The following is a 20,143-nucleotide window of genomic DNA, read 5'->3' as shown; positions in this document are numbered from 1 at the left end:
CCTGCCAAACTCAGTATGCAGTACGTATTGCACATTGCGTACTGCGTTCGACAGTAGTATGCAGTATGACTGCCAGGCAGACGTTATTGTGTAGTATGGTTGACCCGGTTTAGCTGGTTGCAAACAACGCTACAGTGTTTTCCATCCATTTACAAACAGAAAACATCTGGGAAGTGTTTCTATTTGATATTTCGGAATTTTTATAGCAGTTTTTTTAGCTTAGCATGTATAGTGCAGTGAAAGGACACACTTGACAGCACCTTTCCAGCCGTTACAAGCCATAACAGCAAAACAAAAACAATGTGACCTTATTACAACTTATTTCGCTATAGTACATGTTAAAAAAGTAAAGATAAAAGGCACTTTTTGTAACCATCAGCCGCTCCGGTGAAATTTTCACCGCTCTGCCCTATTACAAACTCTGACTTGGCGCTTTGCATTGTGGGTAACAGTAGATGAAGCAGACTGGTCCGATGCACACCGTGAAATGTTCCTATCCTATCCTATTTATCAGACCGAGAACATTGTGTAGTCATTAATAAAGAGAAGTCATCATCTCTGAAGACTACAACAGGTGTCCCACAAGGCTCTGTTCTTGGTCCACTTCTCTTCAGTTTATACATCAATGATTTACCTCAGTGTTACAGATAGAGGTAGTCTGTGACCTCCAGCACTCCTAACGAGCCTCTCACTCAGCTCACCTGTCCTCATTGCACTCAGCTGGTGCTCATCAGCCTGGGTAGTCTATAAAAGGAGGTTCTTTCCCTCAGTTTGGTGTGTGACACCAAAGAGCCAACACTTTCAGTTGGTTTCTCTTGGTTTGTGTGATGAGTGTTTTTGAGAGTGGTTATGTGTTTTGAGGGAAAGAGGGTAAATTCTAGAGTTTTTGTGAGGGTTGATCTCTAAGGAGATTTTTGCACTTAGTGTTTTCTCCCCACCAAGCGATTCTACCTCTGTTTGAGGCCTTTTTACTTTAGTTTGCCTACTTTTGGCAAAACTAGTGGGTGGCTGTGGAGAAGCATAACTCCACTCCATCTTTTAGACCCCAAAGGCCTTATTTTTGTTTTGTATAAAGGTGCGGATTTTCTTTTTGTTACTTTCCCTGTCCGTGACCCCTGTCCTTCACATCATGCGACTTGCAGAAACGTGACATCAGTCATGTGTGGGAGCAAGTTTTCAGATGTATGCAGATGATACTGTCCTGTATGTGTCTGGTAAGACCACATCTTCAGTTTCTGTACAGCTCTTTCATCATTTGCAGTCTGTTGCTGCTTGGTTTGAGAGCTCATGTCTCTCCTTGACATGTCATGTCTTAAGGCCCATTTATGCTCAATGTTAAATACGAATCCGGATATAGACAGAGCCTTCTATTTGTGCTCCGCGTTCATTTTGTCCGTATTTCTGCATGTTTCCATAAAGCTTACGGATACGGACCAAACGGAGTAGTACCACTGGAAACCGTGTGGGCAGTGTTGCTGTCACTACCCGATACAAAGCTCTAGAGAGACACGAAGAAGAAATAACGATGTCAGAACTTTTTGAGGAAAGGTTGTGCGAGTGGGCCTCCTACAACACTGCCTCTGTTTTTGTCTTTTATGCAAGAGGTACATTATCATTACCTCCTCCACAATCGCCATGTTTGTTTTTGAGTTTGTTGTCATAAACTTTTGACTCTGGGCTGGGCTGGGCTGCACCCCCCTTGGATGTAGCCTATGGGTTAACATCCCTGCCAATGTAAAGGATGCATGGAAGTATGTGAGCGGTGACATTACCATCGTTTGAAAATCACGTATACATTTTTGTACGTAAAGGGAGCATAAATGGGCCTTTTCACTTAACACAAAGAAAACAGTGTCTATTTGTTTTTCTACCAGGGCCTGGTCCTCAGTTCAAACTTAAATCTTAAAATCGAAGGACAGTCTATTGAGCAGGCAACAAACTATCTTGGTCTTCAGTTAGACTCTAATGTTAAATTTGAGAGGCATGTGAAAATGGCTTGTAGAACTGCTAAAGCAAACCTTTACACATTTAAGCTTATTAGAGACTGCTTACCATTTCATGCAGCAAATGTTTTTATGCACTCTATAATTTTCTCTCACCTCAGCTACAGTGTAACCTCCTGATCACAAGCACCTACAATAATTAAACCTGTGATGATGATCTACAACAGAGCAATTCAAATCCTAGATGGGGAGGAAAAAAGGCCCCATCACTGCCATATTCTTAAAAAAAATTTATATGTTAAGTTTTGGTAATTCATTAAATTTGCTAACCTGAAACTAATTCATCAATGTTTAATAATCAGGCTCCCCAGGTGCTCAGTCACCTCATTGTTTCCCTCAGAGTATCTGGCTCTGTGACACGTGGAGCGTCCCATGGAGACTGTAATGTGCCATTTTGTAAATCCTCACTGGGACAAACAGCATTCTCCATTCAGGGGGTCAAAATGTGGAATGCTTTACTAGTAGAGCTCGAACTTAATCCAGACTGGGATCATTTTAAACTCGTACTGAGACAGTTTTTAAAGAGGGCTCAGTCTTGTAGTCACAGATGATTATGCACTTCCTTTCTAACTTTGTGCCATTGTGTGATTATGTATTTTATGTGTCTATGTTTTGTCTCTTTAATGTTGTGCTTGTTTTGGGTGAATTTGTTGTCATTTTAATGTTGTGACTGTGTTTATTTGGGAATTATATCTATTTTAAAAGCCCAGCTAGGATTGCAAATTAGCTTAAGCTAATTTACAAATGCTTACTTGCTTCATATTTGTCCCTATACAAATAAACATTAAATAAATTGCTTAAAGTTGCCAAATTAATGGGGACATTACTGAACACAACCAATGTAATAGTGTAAAACAGACATTGTACATTTTTTTGCTTGCAATTTTGGATAATAAAATGCAAGTTTGCTACTTATTTATAAAACTACTTAAGCATTGCCAATGCATTTGCACAGCTGAGACAGTGTGCTGTACTTAATGCAACCTTTGACAGTAAAAAAAAAAAAAAAAGCACTTATCAAACATTGCCAACATATTTGTAAAACTGCAAAGTGTTTAGTACTTTTTTAGCAATGTTTGGTAACAAAAACACAAAATAACCTAAAAATGACTATGGTATTTGTGCAATTGAGGCAGTGTCTAGTAATCTGACTGCAACTATTGGCAGAAAAAGCCAAAAACTAAGCTTGCAAAACAGCTGTGTAAGCTACATAGCTAATAGATTTAAAGCTTTGCTCCCAAAGAAGCTACATAGGCTATGTATCAATGTTATCTGTATTTGCTAAAGCCAACTTAGTTATAGAAAGTGTAGCTTTGAAGGTAAGAAAGCTAAAGCAAAACTTTGAGCAGCTATGCAAGCTACAGAGATACATTATCTAAGTAGCTAGCTTAGCTTTAGCCATGTTAGCTGAAGCAGGGTTCCTACAGCTTGAGGCAAGTTAAATTCAAGACTTTTTAAGACTTTTTAATCAAATTCAAGACCAACTTCACCACAAACACAAATGGCCTTGTACACATTGCCTGGTACCCAGGGCCACCCCTGGCAGAAGTGAGGCCCAAAGTAGACACTGATATGAATAACAGGTGGATATACAGGACACATGTGATTAGAGTTTCTGTGCTGCAAGCGTCAGAGGAGAGAGAGAGAGAGAGAGAGAGAGCGAGTGCACACTGCACGCACCTCATTGATTACGGATGGCACTGATTTCCAAAAATGGTTATCTTGAGAGACGATTTACTAACGTAACGGCCAGGTAAAGTCTCTGTCTGGTCAATATTGTATATACATTACCTCGATCATATTTATCACACAAACACCTGACTGGCGTGCAGAGAGAGAGAGGAAAATGCTCGAAGTGAGGCCCCCCACGATGTTGAGTCCATACGCGCTATGCATAGTTTGCGTTTAGGCAGGGGCGGGCCTGCAGGTACCGCTTTCAGCCATGAAGAAAAATCTTGGTTGGACAGCCAATTTTCGTTGAATTTATACTTCCCATGTTTTCCAAAGTTGCTACATGAACGACGTGCATCTGCTCTAAGAGTCCCGGCTGCAACCCCATCACTGTTGTGTTGGTTCTGCTATCGTGATTGCATGATGTTACCACAAGAGTCATTCAGTAAATTATTTTAAAGAATAAATGTTACCAATCATTTTGAGATTTGAGACTATTTACAAACATAAAATCCTACTTTTCACGTGTTAACATTTTTTAAGTCTTTTGAAAGATTGATTTAAGACATTTTAAAGCCAATTGAGGCCTTATTTTTAGATTCATTAATTCAATGCCTTTTAAGACTTTTTAAGGATCTGCAGGAACCCTGTGAAGCTCACAATGCTAAAGCTAATTTAGTTATAGATAGTGTAGCTTTGAAGGTAAGCTAGTTAAAACAAAACTCTGAGCATCTATGTAAACTACAGAGATACATTATCTAAGTAGCTAGCTTAGCTTTAGCCATGTTTGCTGAAGTTCACAATGCTTAAGCTAACTCAGCTACTTTGGCTTATACAGCGATGTTAACTGTGTAGCTAGCATAGATATGTTAGCTTTAGCTAAAGCTAATGAAGCTAAGTGAGTCACCATTCATGCAACTACTTCTAAAACTGGCCTATACATAATTTAATCCCAGATTAGACCTCTGACCTTTTCTTGGAATGAAAACAATAGGTGATGTGTAAAACTGGTGAGTCCCTGACTTGAGGTTGCATTCGTACTATAGGCCTACTCTTCATACCTAAATGGCACCAAGTACTTGAATAGACACTTGAAAGGCTGTCAATGTTAAGTTAAATACATGCATAATACATGTTTAAGGCTGACCTTTATTTAATATTGAACTGACCCTGAGAAAAGTCCTGAATCGCTGTGCACCATGCACTTGAGACAGTGTGCCAAACCCCATCACAGTAGGGCCCAAAGCCTGCTGTAAACCCTGCACTACATCTAACCTTTTCTACAGTATTACTATGCAGATCTGTGTCTTGTTTCAACAACATTGCTTAATACTGTTAAAGAGGCTCTTTTCTTCATTAGCACCCATTTCTCTTGAAAGTCAAGTAGGATAAGCTGGAAATTACACAAACCTTTATCCCCCACTCTCCATCGAGGAATGTAAGATGTTTTTACGGGTTGGGATTGAAGAGAAATGGCGTGCTAAAGGCAATTTAACCCAAACAAGCTTCTTACTGCGCTTCATCGAAAGCACAAAGGGAGATTGTGAGAGATTTTCACTCTCACTCAGGCAATAATCACTGGCTACAGTACAAATACGAAGCGCTTTGCTTTCTTTTCTTCTCTTTTTCCACCAATGCAAGAAAACTTGGACCATTCACTTGCAAAGTGTATTCAAATGGTTTCTTTACATCCATTTCTTTGAAGAAATGCTTAAGCCTTTTGCGTAGGGAGAGAGATGCAGTGCCAGAAGCTTGACCGCTAGAAAACACAGTCCTTGTAGTTTTGAGAATGCTGAAATACAAGGTAATAATTCATCATATCCTTTTGCAAAACTAGACTACAGGTGTCAGAAATGATTTACCTTTGTGTGTTGTTTTCTTGCTCAGCTCTCTTGAAAAGGCCCTATGTTTCAATGAGGCTACACATCTAAATAAAAAAGACATAAATAACAAGTCCAAGTGAATAATGGTATGAATCGATGGTTGGATTAATTGGATGGATTCCACTCGATCACTTCTGCTGTCGTTATTGCAGCCTGAGTGCAGCCGGAAGCGTGTGCATGAGGCAACCTCAGCCCTCCCTCCTATGAGCCACTGACTGGCTCACATTTTGCATAAAGCTGTTATTATTAAATTTAAATGAGGAAGGCTGCAGCCGAGCAGCAGGACGGTGACCTTCTGAATACATTTGTAGAACGCAAATTTGAGTATCCTGTGACAGATCGGCCTCCGTCTGTCACCTCGGCATCCAGCAGACGCCATCTAAACACGAGCTCTGACACTCGTCACCACAATCACTCCCACCGTTTCCTCTTCAAGGTGGCTGATGTTTCCCATTTATGTGGCAGCGTCTCGATTCTGCACAGATCTTGTTACAGAGAAAGGCTTTAAGAGTAACGCCCTAGCTGTGAGCCTGGGCGCTTTAGACGCCGTTCCTTTCTGGGGCATCACGAGTGAACTGTAATGTGCAAGAGTGCCCTGATTTTTAAATAAAACAGGCTATAATTAGATTTTAAAATCAAACATGAGAAAAATAAAGCATTAAAAAAGCCCACAGAGGCCTCACACAGAGGGAGAATAATCTATCCTGTATTACTGGTACTCACAAAGAGCACATGCGGTAAACTCTGCAACAAATATAGAGGCTTTCTATTCATTATACCTTTATTCAGAGAGATGCAGACAGCTGCATCACAGAATATAAAGCATATAACAGCATGGAACAAAGCAGGCTGAGAAACAGCAGCAGAGCAGCTTTCAGTGGGTCTGCCCAGCTGTGATGTTTGTTTGGCATGGAATTGACTGAAGTTTAGACCTCATGGCTTTTATTTCAATTGTGTGCATTGTCTAAATCTGTTAATAGCAAACTAATATTGGGAAAAAGATTATCCAAATTGAGTCAGTATTTACATTTGAGAAGAACTGTAACATTATATCAGCTTACAAAGATAACATTTCCATTTCTTCTTTCTTTCCTGACAATTGGATGAAATAAGAGCGTTCTCAAATCTGTCTATAATTACTCCAGTTTTTGTCTTTGCAGGGAGCGGGGAAAAGCCTCTCTGAATCCTACTGATTTCATTCAACAAGCCGTCTTTGTTCAATATTTGTAGATTATTCTGATTTATTAGAATGAACAGTGAAATACCAATAAGACCTTTTGTTATTAGTTTTCTTCTGTCCAAATTTCATTAGTAACTAGAAAAGCAGACCTCCGCCATTAGCCCTATCTCCCAATAGTGAAGCATCCTTTAAAAAATTCCTGGATCTGTCCCCATGTGCCCCCCACCATGGTATTCGCTGATTACTCCCTCCCTGGTGGGGTGGAAACATGGTGAGACAAAGCATTGGCTTCGCCATGGGTGGACTGTCATGGTGGGAGCATTGCCTGCCGGTGCCAACAGATGCACTGACAGTCTCACCCATGGTCTTACTGAACGACTGAAAGTCATGGCAGAGGGTGAATATTCCTCTATTTCTCCCAGCATTGTGAGTATATTCACTACAATTCGCTGTCTTTCTCTCTGTTATGCTCTGACTCGTCTCCTCGACTTGGCCTGCATCCTTCAAACTCTATAAACTCCAAAACTTTGAATAGAAACACACCCACAAATGCTGCTGGGATTGAAGTTGCTCATGTCTGCCATCTCCTGGTGTAAAGTGGTAACAGCGCAGACCTCCGCCATTAGACCTATCTCCTAATAGTACAGAATCCTTGATCCAAACGGTGATCCGGATCAGTCCCAAAATCTAATCAGTTCTTCCTCATGCCATTTCTGACATTTCCTGAAAATTTCATCAAAATCTGTCCATAACTTTTTGAGTTATGTTGCTAACAAACTAACAAACCCACCCGATCACATAACCTCCTTGGCAGAGGTAATGATGTTGACATTAAAATAATCAGTCCACAGAGTCGTGCAGTCATGATATAATTTTGTAGGCAAACGCGGAAGTTCAAGTCACATGGGTTCCCTCGGCGTCGACCCTCTGGGATTTTTCAATGGGTTTTTGGATTATTGCTGAAAATAAGCTCTGTGTCCAGTTAAACGTTTATGAAACTTACATGTTTTGTTCATAAAGACAATCTTCATAAATTGATAATATAAGCATCATATCTGGTTCGTTAATCTGAGGAAAGTAAAAAGCTAACGTCATCACCCGCAGATACTAGTGAGTGACGGGCTCAGTTGCCATGCTTCAGATGATTACGTATATTCTTCCTGACAAACGCTGTAGTCCTTGTTAGCTGTCTTTTAGCAACCATTGTTATTAAGACGTGAAAAGATACACAATTCAAAGGTGAGGCACGCTGCAGATGTATTTTATGTTGTAGGATAAAACGTTAAACTCTTTTGAGCTTTGGTTCACCACAGACCTTATTTCAGGCGTTTAACTGAAAACTTGAATTAAAGCAACTACATAAATCGATCAACGGACTGAAACCTGCATCAAATAGGGTAAAATACACTACTGGAGGGGGGCCTGCTCCTCCCTTAAAATCTAAATGGTGTAGTCCAGTAGTCCAGTATCAAATAAATGAGAAATTATAGTTTAAAAAATACCTTAAAATTCAGAGGTGTTTGTAAAAACAATGCAACATTGGTTGCTTGGCTTGCCGGTTAAGGAGGGCCCTGTGTAATATTCTTTCTGGGGGCCCATAATCCATAGCTATGCCTCTGCTTTTGCTGTTACTAGAGTTGTAAATAATCTGTTTCCAATGGTTTCCAATCTTGAATTGCAGACAAGGCCAAGTCCACTGGTAAACCTGCATCCCCCAGTCAGGCTGAGTAGTCCGGGAAAGGCCACAAACTGGATGTGAATTTTTACAGTCTTACAACATGGAAATGAGCACAGCTGTTCAAATGGAACGTTGTGCAGACATTGATTGACTTTCCTGTTTTTATTCTACAGAAGTCACATTTGATCACTGCAGTTTCTGTGAGTTCTTATGCCAGTAAAATCTACAGCATGGAATCATCCGTTTAAATGGCAGGTGGGAGGTTTCGCTGTCTAATTGAGTTGTCTAGAGTGCCTGAAGGTAGCTAAATAACAGACTGATGATGGATTACTGTTACGTCTCTGAAACAGAATACCAAAGAGCTGGTCTAGACTCTCATTTTGTAAAGTGGCTTCAGAAAAGATCTGTTATGTTATGATCTGGTATTAAAAAAAAGATGAACTGTGACTGATTGGTTGAGTGATATATTAAGTCCAGGTTACTGGTAACTTCTTATTAAAGTTTTGAACATTTTGTTGAAATTAACATACTTCTGCCCTGTATCTTTTAACAGTGCTTTTGGTTTGATATTCAAAAGAGTCGAAGAAAAGCAAAGATTTAAGAAAATTTCTGACCCTCAAAAAAAATCAGACTTTTATAAATTATAGATTCATCTCTGACAAAGTGAAATATTCCAAGACTTTTTTCTTTAAATGTTGATGATTACGCCTTACAGCTCGCACAAATAATAAATCCATTATCTCAAAACATTGGAATACTTTGGAAAAGTCCAATTTCCAGAGGTTTCCTGAGCCTTCATTCTCTTACTCTGTTTTAGTTTAAACAACCGTGTTCAACAGTGTTGGTCCACTGGTCTTTATCAAGTCCAGAGTCCACGCCGTCAGCAGTCTACCAGGAGATTTTAGACTCCTTCATGCTTCCATCTACTGAGAAGCTTCATGGAGATACTGATTTCATTTTCACGTGCCCACACTGAAGCAAGAACTACCAGAAACTAGTTTACTGACCATGGTGTTGCTGTGTTTGAATGGGCAGCCAACCGGTCTGACCTGAACCCCATAGAGGATCTCTGGAAAATGAGAGACCCCCAGACTCAACAATCCAGATGAGCTGAAGGCTGCTATCAGAGCAACCTGGGCTTCATAACACCCCAGCAGGACCACAGTCTGATCAGCTTCATGACATGAGCATGTAAATGGAGGTCTGACCAAGCTCATAACCTTCTTGAAAGTCTATATGTCTGTATTATAAGTCCTTTTTAGACTGATATTGTTGATAATGCAATAATTTGAGATAGTGGATTTTTCGGGAGCTGTAAGCCATAATCATCAAGACAAAAACACAATAAATCTTGAAATATTTCCACTTGTAATGATGAATGTATGGAAGTTTCACTTCTTCAGTTAAATCACAGGGACAAAAGACATTTTCATGATATTCTAAGGTTTGGGACACACCTGTATTTGATGCTGTGAGGGGAGAAAGAAAGAGAGCACAACTTAAATTGGCAAAGGCATCAGCAAATGTTGGTACTGCAACATTTCCAGTGTATTTATGACACTTCCAGCTGTTAGTTTTAATCCTCAGCCACTAAATATAAAGTCGGTTGGCATCTAGCCTTCTAGAACCAAAATATAGATTAAATAAAACACAGAGCTAGTAATTTTCCACTCTCCAGATATTGCTATAAGAGGATGTTTTGCAGGAAGGGCTTAGTTTTTTTATATTCTTCATGTAACCGCATTGTCTGAATTAAAAAAAAAGGTAAATAACATACCTCTTTCCACCATTGAACACAGCCTCCTGTGGTTTAAATAACACATCCGCGCTGTGCTGAACATGAATCAAGCACCAGAGGTTTCTAAGCCTTTATAAAGCAGCCTGGAACAGCGTTTTTCTCTCTTTTCTGTGTGTGCGTCTCTTTCAATGCAAACAAGTCTCCTCTCACCCCGGGGTGTGCCAACACCAGTATGGCTGCGTTCCTCCGTGGCTGTGGGAGGAGAAACCAGGTGAGGGTCGAGGATTATTAAAATGACACCCATTGTGATGTTACAGCAGATTCTGAACACACCGTCAGATTTCATGTTTTCACACATGGGCAGACTGGGAACAAAGGACTGGGTTGTTTTATTTCACATTGTATAGGTTAGGAGGTACTCCTGATATTAAAATGCATGTGCAACAATTCTGAAAAGGTTGGTATTCATGATAGATCCCCTTCATATGTCATTTGGTGGGGCTGATTACTTCTTTAGTCCCCTTTTAGTGTTTTTTATGGATAACAATAAGTTATCAGTCATGTAGTTTTTTAATAGTCTTGACCAGTGATACTCAACGTGTGGCTCTTTTGTGACTATTTGAGGCTCTATTATGTCTAAATTATAAATATCATTCCCCCAGAAAACATTAAAAAAGAGAAACTTTTTTTTTACCATTTTTTTGCCACTTTGCACCCTTCTAAGCTACCTTTTGCCACTAAATACCATTTTTTCCCCTACTTTTCACCCATTTTTGCTACTTCTTTTAGCCTCAGTTATCAACGTTTTGCCCATCAAAGCTAACTTTTGCCATTAACCCCTTAACGCCTGTTGTCGCATATTTGATACATACTTTTATGATACCTCTAATCAATATGCTCAATAAATTACTCAAAAAAACGTATAAATACAATCTGATAAATGATAAAAATGCCCTCAAGTGGATTATCAATTACCAAAAACACTTAATGAAAAAAATGAGGTACTAAATATATAATTGTTAAATTTTATGAAAATTTGGATTTTTTTTTAAATTTCAGTAGAAAGTTCAATGAACATTTCCTACTTTTGCCCATTTTTTGCCACCTCCTTTTGCCAATTTTCCAAATTTTTTGCCATTTTTATTCCATTTAAGCCACCTTTTGCCATTAAATACCACTTGTTTCCTATTTTTTGCCCATTTTTGCCATTCTTGACCGCTTTTTTCTCATTTTAGTCACTTTTTACTCATTTTTTCCCCATGTTTAAGCCACTTTTGGGCTGTTTTTTGCCACCTGTTACTCATTTTTGTCACTCCTCACCCATTTTTGCTACTTTCTGACCCTCTTTCACTTTTTTCTACCCATTTTGGCTTCTTTTTGACAATTTTTGCCACCATCAACTTATTTTTATTGTTACTTCAAGCCATTTTTGCCACTTTTCACCACTTAGATTGTGACACTGTGAGGTATTTTCCAACAATTTGGCTCTTTGGTTGGGCAGGGTTGAATAACACTGGTCTTGACTAATTAAAGGTGACATATTTAACCCCTTTAAGACAACCTTATATTGTTCTCAGAGGTCCCCAAAACATGCCTGTGATGTTTGTTGCTGAAAAAAAAAATACTCCAGTATTGCATTTTTGCATGTCTAAAACTCCCTCTATTTCAGCCCTGCTCAGAACGAGCTGTTTCTGTGTCTGTGGCTTTAAATGTTACTGAGCTCTCTGACTCCACCCCTCACAAGAAGTGGATGTGGCTTAATGGATTTGGCTCTCCTGATCCAATAAGGAGAGGAAGGTGGATCTTGTGAGGAGGGCCATTCGAACTTGGGGGTGGGACTAACTCCCCACATGACATCATGAGAGGAAAATCTGAGAACAGCTTGTTTCAGCACACATTTCCTGAGGGGGGGGGATTCTTTTGGGACTTGAAGGAACATATTTTTATAAGAAGAGCCTGAAAAAGTGATTTTTGCACAATATGTCCCTTTAAACCATGTAAAAAATATGTTTTGTTTGGAGTTTTCAGTTCACTATTTTGTCTAAAGTGGTGCTACTCTGAATTGCTTCAGAAGCCTGGTGCTAAAACAGTCTCACTTATTTTACTGAAGGGCACTGGAAAGATTAATATTAAGAGAAAGGCTCAAATCTTCAGTCACATTTTTATCCAAATGCTCCAAGGAGAGAGAGAGAGAGAGAGAAATTAAAAGAGCAATGTCTTGACTGCACAAATCATCAACACAAAGGGCTGTGTGTAGGAGTCTGCTTGCAGTTTTTGGTAATTAAATGCAAGAAATGACAAGGTATTTTATAACTACAACTTTTGTTTTTCTTGCCTTGGTATTTAAACTGGTATTGATGTTGTCTGATTATTACTCATCATTTTAAGTTTAAACTACACTTTTGATCCAAGATCCCTTCACATATAAAAGTAAATGAACAGTTCATGTGCAAAAAGATGCATGCCTTGCATGAAATAACTAGCTGTGTTCCCATTACAGTGTTTTGCAAAATAAAAGTTTTATTTCTTAAATTTCGACTAAGTACAGTTGCTCTTTGAATGTGTTTCCATTGAAGGGAGTTTTGGGCATGCGCCTCTTAATCTCATCTCACGAGACTCCGCTGCAAGGAAGCTGGATGCTCCAAACCTGTAGCGTGTTGGTACGGTTATGATTACATCTACGGCGGTTGCTCTGATAATTCTGAACAAAAGACGAAGGCAAAAGACGATAGTTCAGAGGAAAAGTCCGTACGTCTGGCAAAAACTACGTTAAAGGGTTTAAGTATGATGTTAAGAAAAGTCTTGTGTCCTCTTCTGTCCACACGTACCGCGCCATGTTGTCTCAGAGTGAACTGGTCATGTGACATGCAAATGCAGAAAAAGTGTTTCCATTACACTTTTGCGATACTTTTCTACATCGAAATGTCTGAAAAACCTCCTCATCAGCATGTAAAAACATTTTTAGCGATATTTGAGAGATTTCTTAAAATTCAGGTGTTTCCATGACCTGTTTTTATTGCGCTATTTAGAGTTTGCACATTTCTAAGGGTAATGGAAACGCAGCTACTGTTCAACAAACTTTGCACCGTTTGGGTCATTTTTTTGGTAATTGAAGCCACACTTTCAACTGCTGTTTTTGTGACTGCTTGCCATTTCTACTTCAACTTCTGTGCTTCTTGTGAGATGGTGTTCATTCAATGCACGTCGAATTAGGGCATCGACAAGAGAATTGTTAAGATTAAATGTAAATGACGTCAACAGACTGAATTAACTGAACTGGTTCTCGATTCCCCTCCTTACAAATGGATGAGGCAAAAGAATATTTTTTGGTCATAAACACTAAAATTTGTAACTTTGTAACATCCATCTTGAAAACCCCCCGTAGACGGGAAAGGGCAGAGCCTTTGTAAAAAAAACTCTAAGGGTGATTGGATAATCGCTGTGTCTGTCACATATTTACGGGTCAATCAGAGCAACAACACGTGACGTAGCCGCTACGTAACACGAACCATGGTGACTGTTTTTAAAAAGAAAACAACCCACTTCCGTTCTTTGTTCTTCTTTTAACGAAGAAATGTCTTCAAGCTCTGATAAAACTTGCTGATCTTCTCCGCCATAAACGCACCGGCCTCTTGTTGCTGCTTGCATACGTCACAACTCAGTACTGCCCCTCGATGCTGATTGGCCCTGTCACTTTCTAACCGGGCCCAAACAGTTCAGAGGGGAGCTTTGCAAGATGGATAGCCAGTAAGAAACACCGAAACAGGCGAATCCATCTGCTTTGCAAGGTTAGTGCATGTCTGAATTTACAGCAACTGTATTCTGTCGTCCTGCTTGTGCCTTTGATATGAGCTGCAGCAACTTGTATTACAACTGCTTAAACAACAGTTTAAAATTGTGTTTAAACATGTAACATCAACAACTCATGACATCATGAGAAACTGGCGAATCCATCTGCTTTGCAAGGTTACTGATTCCCTGAATTATGGAGAATATTTATGCAACAAATCATATAAGGTTGGCTAGAAAACAAAGACTGGATAAGGGCATATCTTAATCAAAGTGCCTTCAAATGTGTAATCTGAGACTATTTAAGATTTTTCAAGGATCTGCAGGAACCCTGTATTTGGTTCCCAACGGTAAAATGGATATTCCCCTGGTAATGAGTTGAAATTCTTGCATGTGCAATTATGCAAACCGAGGCCAAACGGCTCTAATGTGGAAAATCTGCAAGGATAAGGTAAATCATCAGAATTCTGTTTTTATCTGCAATGTTTTGTTACTCTACCACAGCAGGAGGCTGTATTCAGCAAAAAAGAAACAACTCCTGCCACAGTAACCATCTGACTCTCGGCTCCACGTGGCTTAGCTGCATAAAAGAAGCACATTCAAGCAAGCAAACCAACACAGATGCACAGAAAGGAGTTAAAAATCCATGTAAGATTACTAAAGGGGGATATCAGCTTAATTGGATGCAGAATGCTATGTGTTACCTGAATGTGCAAACAGGTTAGCCATTTAACACAATGTCTTATGGAGAAAATTTGACAGTAGAGTGTTTGTATGTTAATTTAGATTCCCATTAGCCATTGTGACTGTAGCTTGCTGTGCTGCACCAGTTGGGGGGAACATATCAGAAGGAAATCAATGGACACAGGTGGGGTTTTGTGGATACGGCACAATCTCTTGGTATGACATAAATTTGCATCTCATTTACTTTAATCCCTCTTATTTATTAAGATTGAGTGTAATAGCAAGTGTGAGGACACATATGTGATAACTGAATATCAATGTGTTCTGCTGTATCCATAAATACCAGTTATGTGGGCATCAATACTGAAGAAGTAGTTAATTAGCACTGCTTGTGCACTTTCACCTCCAAATGGAGCAAAGTGACTGAAAATATGTAGGCTGCTGAAATAAGTTTGCCCAGTAACAATGCTAATCATAATCCCTCATTTGTGCACCAGATAGCATCAGAAATTGCAGTCATAAACATGCTGTGCTCATTTCAATCCCTGGAAAATGCGCACAGTGCTTTGGAGCTGCAGACGTGCACCTAGAGTGTCACGCATAAATAAGTACAGGAAAAAAAAGAGAGGCTCCAATCAGCTGTCATAACCTGATTACAGGGCCCCAATTAAGAGCTTTGTGAGATCATAAACCCTGACTTGAAGTGCAGACCCTTCACTCGGAGACTGTCGGAGGTCTGAGGCTTGCAGAGGTTGTTACTGCACTATTAAAAACCAGAGAGGAAGAGTCCCCTCATCGCTGTCTGCCTGCTGAAGCGTTGCAGCCATGATTATGAAGATGCAAATATAACAAGCAATAGCAATTAAAGTGGAGATTGCTTATTGGGCCTGCATAAATAATAGCAGTAAGTCGACCGTCGTCTTGAACACACCCACCCTCCCCATCAGCACCTCCACCCATCTCTCTATCTAACCTGTGGCCAATCAAACACCTGCATAGGTCCCTCCATCGCCACTGGAAATAGCCAACAGCACGGGGCTGCTGAGAATGAATAAGTGTGAGTGTTGATGAGTTTTCTGGCATTTGAGAGGAACATGAATGTTAATGAGAGAAGATTGGGAAGCAGCAAAAACCAGCCTGGCAAAATAGAGAGAGAGGAGCACGAAACAGACGCTCTCCTGCTCAGCTTCACACCTTTACTGGGAAATAAAATCACAGGACAGGGGTGTTTTTGGAGATTTTAATTTCTGCAGTTGGAAGCAAGCAGTTTGTCTCTCTATTAATAAATTCCCCCTGAAAAATATCAAATATCTACATATTGTAGAAGCAGAAAACACATGCACACATTACTGTGCGTGGTCTACACAGAGTACAAAGCCAGATTGCATGGCACACAGCAAAAATGAAACCCATCTGGATGACAAAGCACAAATAAGACCTGAAGCCCTCCTCTGAGAATTATCCCTTCCTTTCCATTCCTTCCTTTTTCCCTGTGATACACAGTTTTATTCCTGACATTAATTTGCTCCCTGGCGATCCCCTTGCCCCACCACTGCACCATAATAAATCAGATCCAATGCCTCAGCGCTCAAAGCCCACCATAGAGACAGAGTACTTACCAGGACTGTCATGCAGAGAATTCTAATTCAGGCAGCTCCATGTTGCCAAGGAAATTCAAAATGCCTCCGAAAGCATGGAGACGGGGATGCTGGACCAGAGACTAGGCGAGATTCTGATGGGAAAGAGGGACGTTTGAAGCGATGAGAATCCCTCGTCTGAGAGGGCATTTGAGAAATGCCTTCGTCCTCTCCAGATGCGCTAAATCCGGCAGCACTGATAGGCTGACATGTAAACACACAGGCGGCTCTGCTGGCTCGCACACGCTCACATACATGCTGCACCTAGCAGAGACAGAGAGAGGAAGAGGGAGGGGCAGCTGATGAGAGGAGGTGGAAGGAGGAGCTGCAGTGCACTGGGAGGAATGAGCGGCACAGAGCGCAGGCAGCGAGGGGACTTGAAAAGAAAAAGAGAGAAATGCTTGCTGATTGCACCGGCAGCGTCTTCCTCTCCGTTTTTGTTTACTGTAGTTTTCCTATTTATGGAAGGACGGGAATGATCTGATTAGCTGGGATGCAGGCTGCAGGGGGGGGAGAGAGAGAGGGAGAAGAGTGTGTGGTATAAGGAGGTTAGAGAGAGATGAGAGCAGGAGGATGAAGATGAGCAGGAAAAAGTGAAGTGAGGTTATGAAGGGGAGGAGGGAGTGATGAAGCTACAGGGAAAAGAGTAAATGAAATTCATTTTCTGCAGTATGCAAACCTTTGCTGCTAATGAGAGGCAACTTAAGTCTTTTTTTTCCTGGAGAGGAATGAATAAGTAGTTTCTCTGTTTTCACAGATTTCTTAGCAGAGCTGCGGATTAACGCCACCCATAGTGCAAAGTCAGGTAATCATCAGACAGACTCACCTTTGCTGAGAGGATCGAGGGTTTGGAGGGAGAAGCTGAGGCTTAGTGCTGCTAATGGGTATGGGGGGCTGGCACACACATGCCGGCGGTGCCAAGGAGGCTCCACAGTCAGGGAGTGTTTATGGGAGATTATGGGGCTGAGGATTTAGTGGAGTGGTGGTGGACATGAAGGGCTCCTGGCTACAAAATGAACAGTGTGACACATGTTGTCAGGCCTGGACAGAGACATGGGAGTTGTTGTTTTACATCGGCCTCTTTATTTTAATTCCTATATCAAATACACTGAATTGCTCTAATTTGGTTTAAAACAGCTAAGCGTTGCTAAAAATGTCACGACTGCCATGAAAGGATCACAGGTGGCTCCATCAATCAGATCCTGAAAAAAGCTGGGCTGAAGGAATCAAAATGGATGACACCGAGGATAAGAGCAGACTGACATGGAGCAGGATTTGTTAGCAATACCCCATAAGCTGATACTTCCAGAATCATTAGCACACGGGTGTCAAACTCAAGGCCCGGGGGCCAAATCTGGCTTGCAAGATGATCTCATATTTCTGTTATATCTGGCCCATCATCCTTGATGATTTAAGATATCCTTGTTCAGGCACAAGATCTGAAAAAGTTTAATATTTTGAGCTTTAGGATTCATAATTCTACATTTTAATTCATATGTTGACCTTTTTAACCAATTATTTTGTATTTTATCTCATATTTTTAACTTCAAACTTTGACTTTATAATCCCACAGTTTGACCTTTTAGACTCACAATTTAACCCTGTAGAACCCAGCGTAGCGTCGGCGCTACGATAAGCATATCCATTTTTTAATGGCGGTAGATTTAAAACCGGATAAGATAGATCGATCATTCTTTTTGCATATAAAACCTGGAGAGTTACACTAACATTTCACACATTCACCGAGTGTCAGAGCGCTTTTTCGTTGCAGTGATGACAAACTAAAATGCACAGAACAAAAATCTTTCTTAAAGAGACCATGGGTATTTGCAGCACTTCCTAAGTTGAAATAAACATCATCACATTGTTGGCATGACCTGTCACATGATTCTTAAATACACTATGTAAAAATGTAAGAAAATGTCCTGGCGGACTTGAACAATGGTAGGTTTTAAAGGGTTAAAGTTTGAATCATATTTGACCTTTAATTTCACGATTATAAATTTAAATTTAAATTTTATTTCACATGACCTTTAAAACTCATGATTTTGACTTTCTTATATCCACCTTATTCCTAGTCCCCATGATTCTTTGCGTGAAATATGGGCACAACTTCCGGTCCCTTCTATCTAAATGGGGCTTTGCATTGAATACAAGACCTGAAATGCGATTTTTTAGAGCAATTTGGACATTAAAATATGTAACTTGGACTGCTTCACCTCAATCGGGACAATATTACTTCTCTGCCCTCTACTAAAGAGTACAAAGTGACGACATTACCTCTGATAACCTAGACAATCATATTAAGCTAACTTTATTAGCTTCATATCTGTATAGTAATAAACCATCACGTTTCGTTAAATGAGTTTGGACACCACCTTCAGATAACATTACTAGTTTGTGGGGTTGCTGAAATCCTTATTCCACCAACTAATCCCTCTTAAAATGTGAGAATTATATTAAATAAAATTATCCAAGACTGAAGTTGTCAGCTCTTCAGTTTGGTAAATGTCAAGTTTTGAATAAATGATGAATTAATATTGAAAGAATTACATCCCAAATGCATTTAAACAGTGAACAGCATGTTTAAAACACTGCTGTTAAAGACATATATTCAACTTTGTCACGTAATTGGTACCACAACCAAAGCAACAGGTACTGAGCATTACAGAAAAACTTATTTAAACATTCAGCTAATTTAACTTTATTGAGTTAACAACAATGAAGCAGTATTTATTGCAGCAAACATTTATTTCAGAACAACCACTGCTGATGCTAAATCACTTTAGTAATCGTGTTTTGCTGTTATTGCCACTGTACGGGAAGGTCCAACCACATTTAAGCAGTAGACCCCCCAGGAATAATGTAGTATCCACCTTATTTACTTGCTTACAGCTTAAAAAACAAACAATGTGAACATGTGATTTCAAAAATATATCAATATTTACAAATTTGTAGTGAATTTCTATCAAACAACTGTCGTTCGTAGTTAACATCTATCGTTAGCTGCTGTATTAAATTACATGTATTTATGTACTTCCGCTTTAGCACCACAAGTATGGCCCATATTCAGATTTACAGTAGCGGCCCCAGGAATAAGGTGGATATTTGTCCTTAAAAAATATTATTTTTTAATTTCAATTTCATGTTTTGATTTTTTTTAACTAATAAATTTACTTTTCTCAGATTGTGAGCCTTTAAACTCATCTGTTTAACTTTTTAAAAGTCAAAATAATTTATCAGTATTAAGTTTTTCATATTTTATTACTGGCAAAACAGTAAAGGGCAGAAGAGAGCTTTGCAAGATGGATTCGCCAGTGAGAAACACAGAAACGGGCGAATCCATCTGCTTTGCAAGGTTACCCTGGTGGCGAATTTTTACATGCTGTACATAAAAAATAAAAAATAATAATAAAAAAAACAGTGTGGTTGTTTTTTTTTATCAGTGTTAAAGTAAATGGTTTGGAACATTAGCCTGTGTTTTTATTGTATAACTGTGTTGTATATAAGCTTATTTATACATGAAGTTAGAGAAAGTAGGGGAGTCGTCTTTTGAGTTTCAAGGGTTTTACATTATTTTTAAATTTGTGTTCGTTTAACATGATTTTGAAGAGCGTGGCTCCACTTTATAGCATCTCTTTTTATCTTTAGCTCAGAGACGTGTCATAAATCCATGAGGATATTTGAAGCAAACTGAGAGTGTTGTGAGTACGTGTCTGTTCTTTTTATCATCGTGTGAATATTTTAATGTTGACCTGCCGAGGGACTGCACGGCGCCTCCTCTGGTACATGAATTGATAACTTTTGTGTTTAATATTGCAATCTTTTACAGCTAACATTAAAAACAACATGTAAATTCCTTCTTCTAGAGAACCCAACC

General features: G+C 39.6%; 1 protein-coding gene across 1 annotated transcript in view; it reads right to left on the bottom strand.

Annotated features, from left to right (window-relative positions):
- LOC121512555 (leucine-rich repeat and immunoglobulin-like domain-containing nogo receptor-interacting protein 1-B) overlaps positions 1-16,418 on the bottom strand; it is a 56,324-nt gene extending 39,906 nt beyond the window's left edge. Inside the window, exon 1 of the mRNA XM_041791873.1 lies at positions 16,246-16,418. Coding sequence (XP_041647807.1) covers positions 16,246-16,257 — 12 coding nt within the window. The 5' untranslated portion in view covers positions 16,258-16,418. The remainder of the gene's footprint in view (positions 1-16,245) is intronic.
- Positions 16,419-20,143: the final 3,725 nt, after the last annotated feature.

The sequence above is a fragment of the Cheilinus undulatus genome, linkage group 1, assembly GCF_018320785.1.
Source record: "Cheilinus undulatus linkage group 1, ASM1832078v1, whole genome shotgun sequence".
Classification (NCBI taxonomy): Eukaryota; Metazoa; Chordata; class Actinopteri; order Labriformes; family Labridae; genus Cheilinus; species Cheilinus undulatus.
The sequence above is the reverse complement of the archived record's forward strand: the minus strand, read 5'-3'. Positions and strand labels throughout refer to the sequence as shown.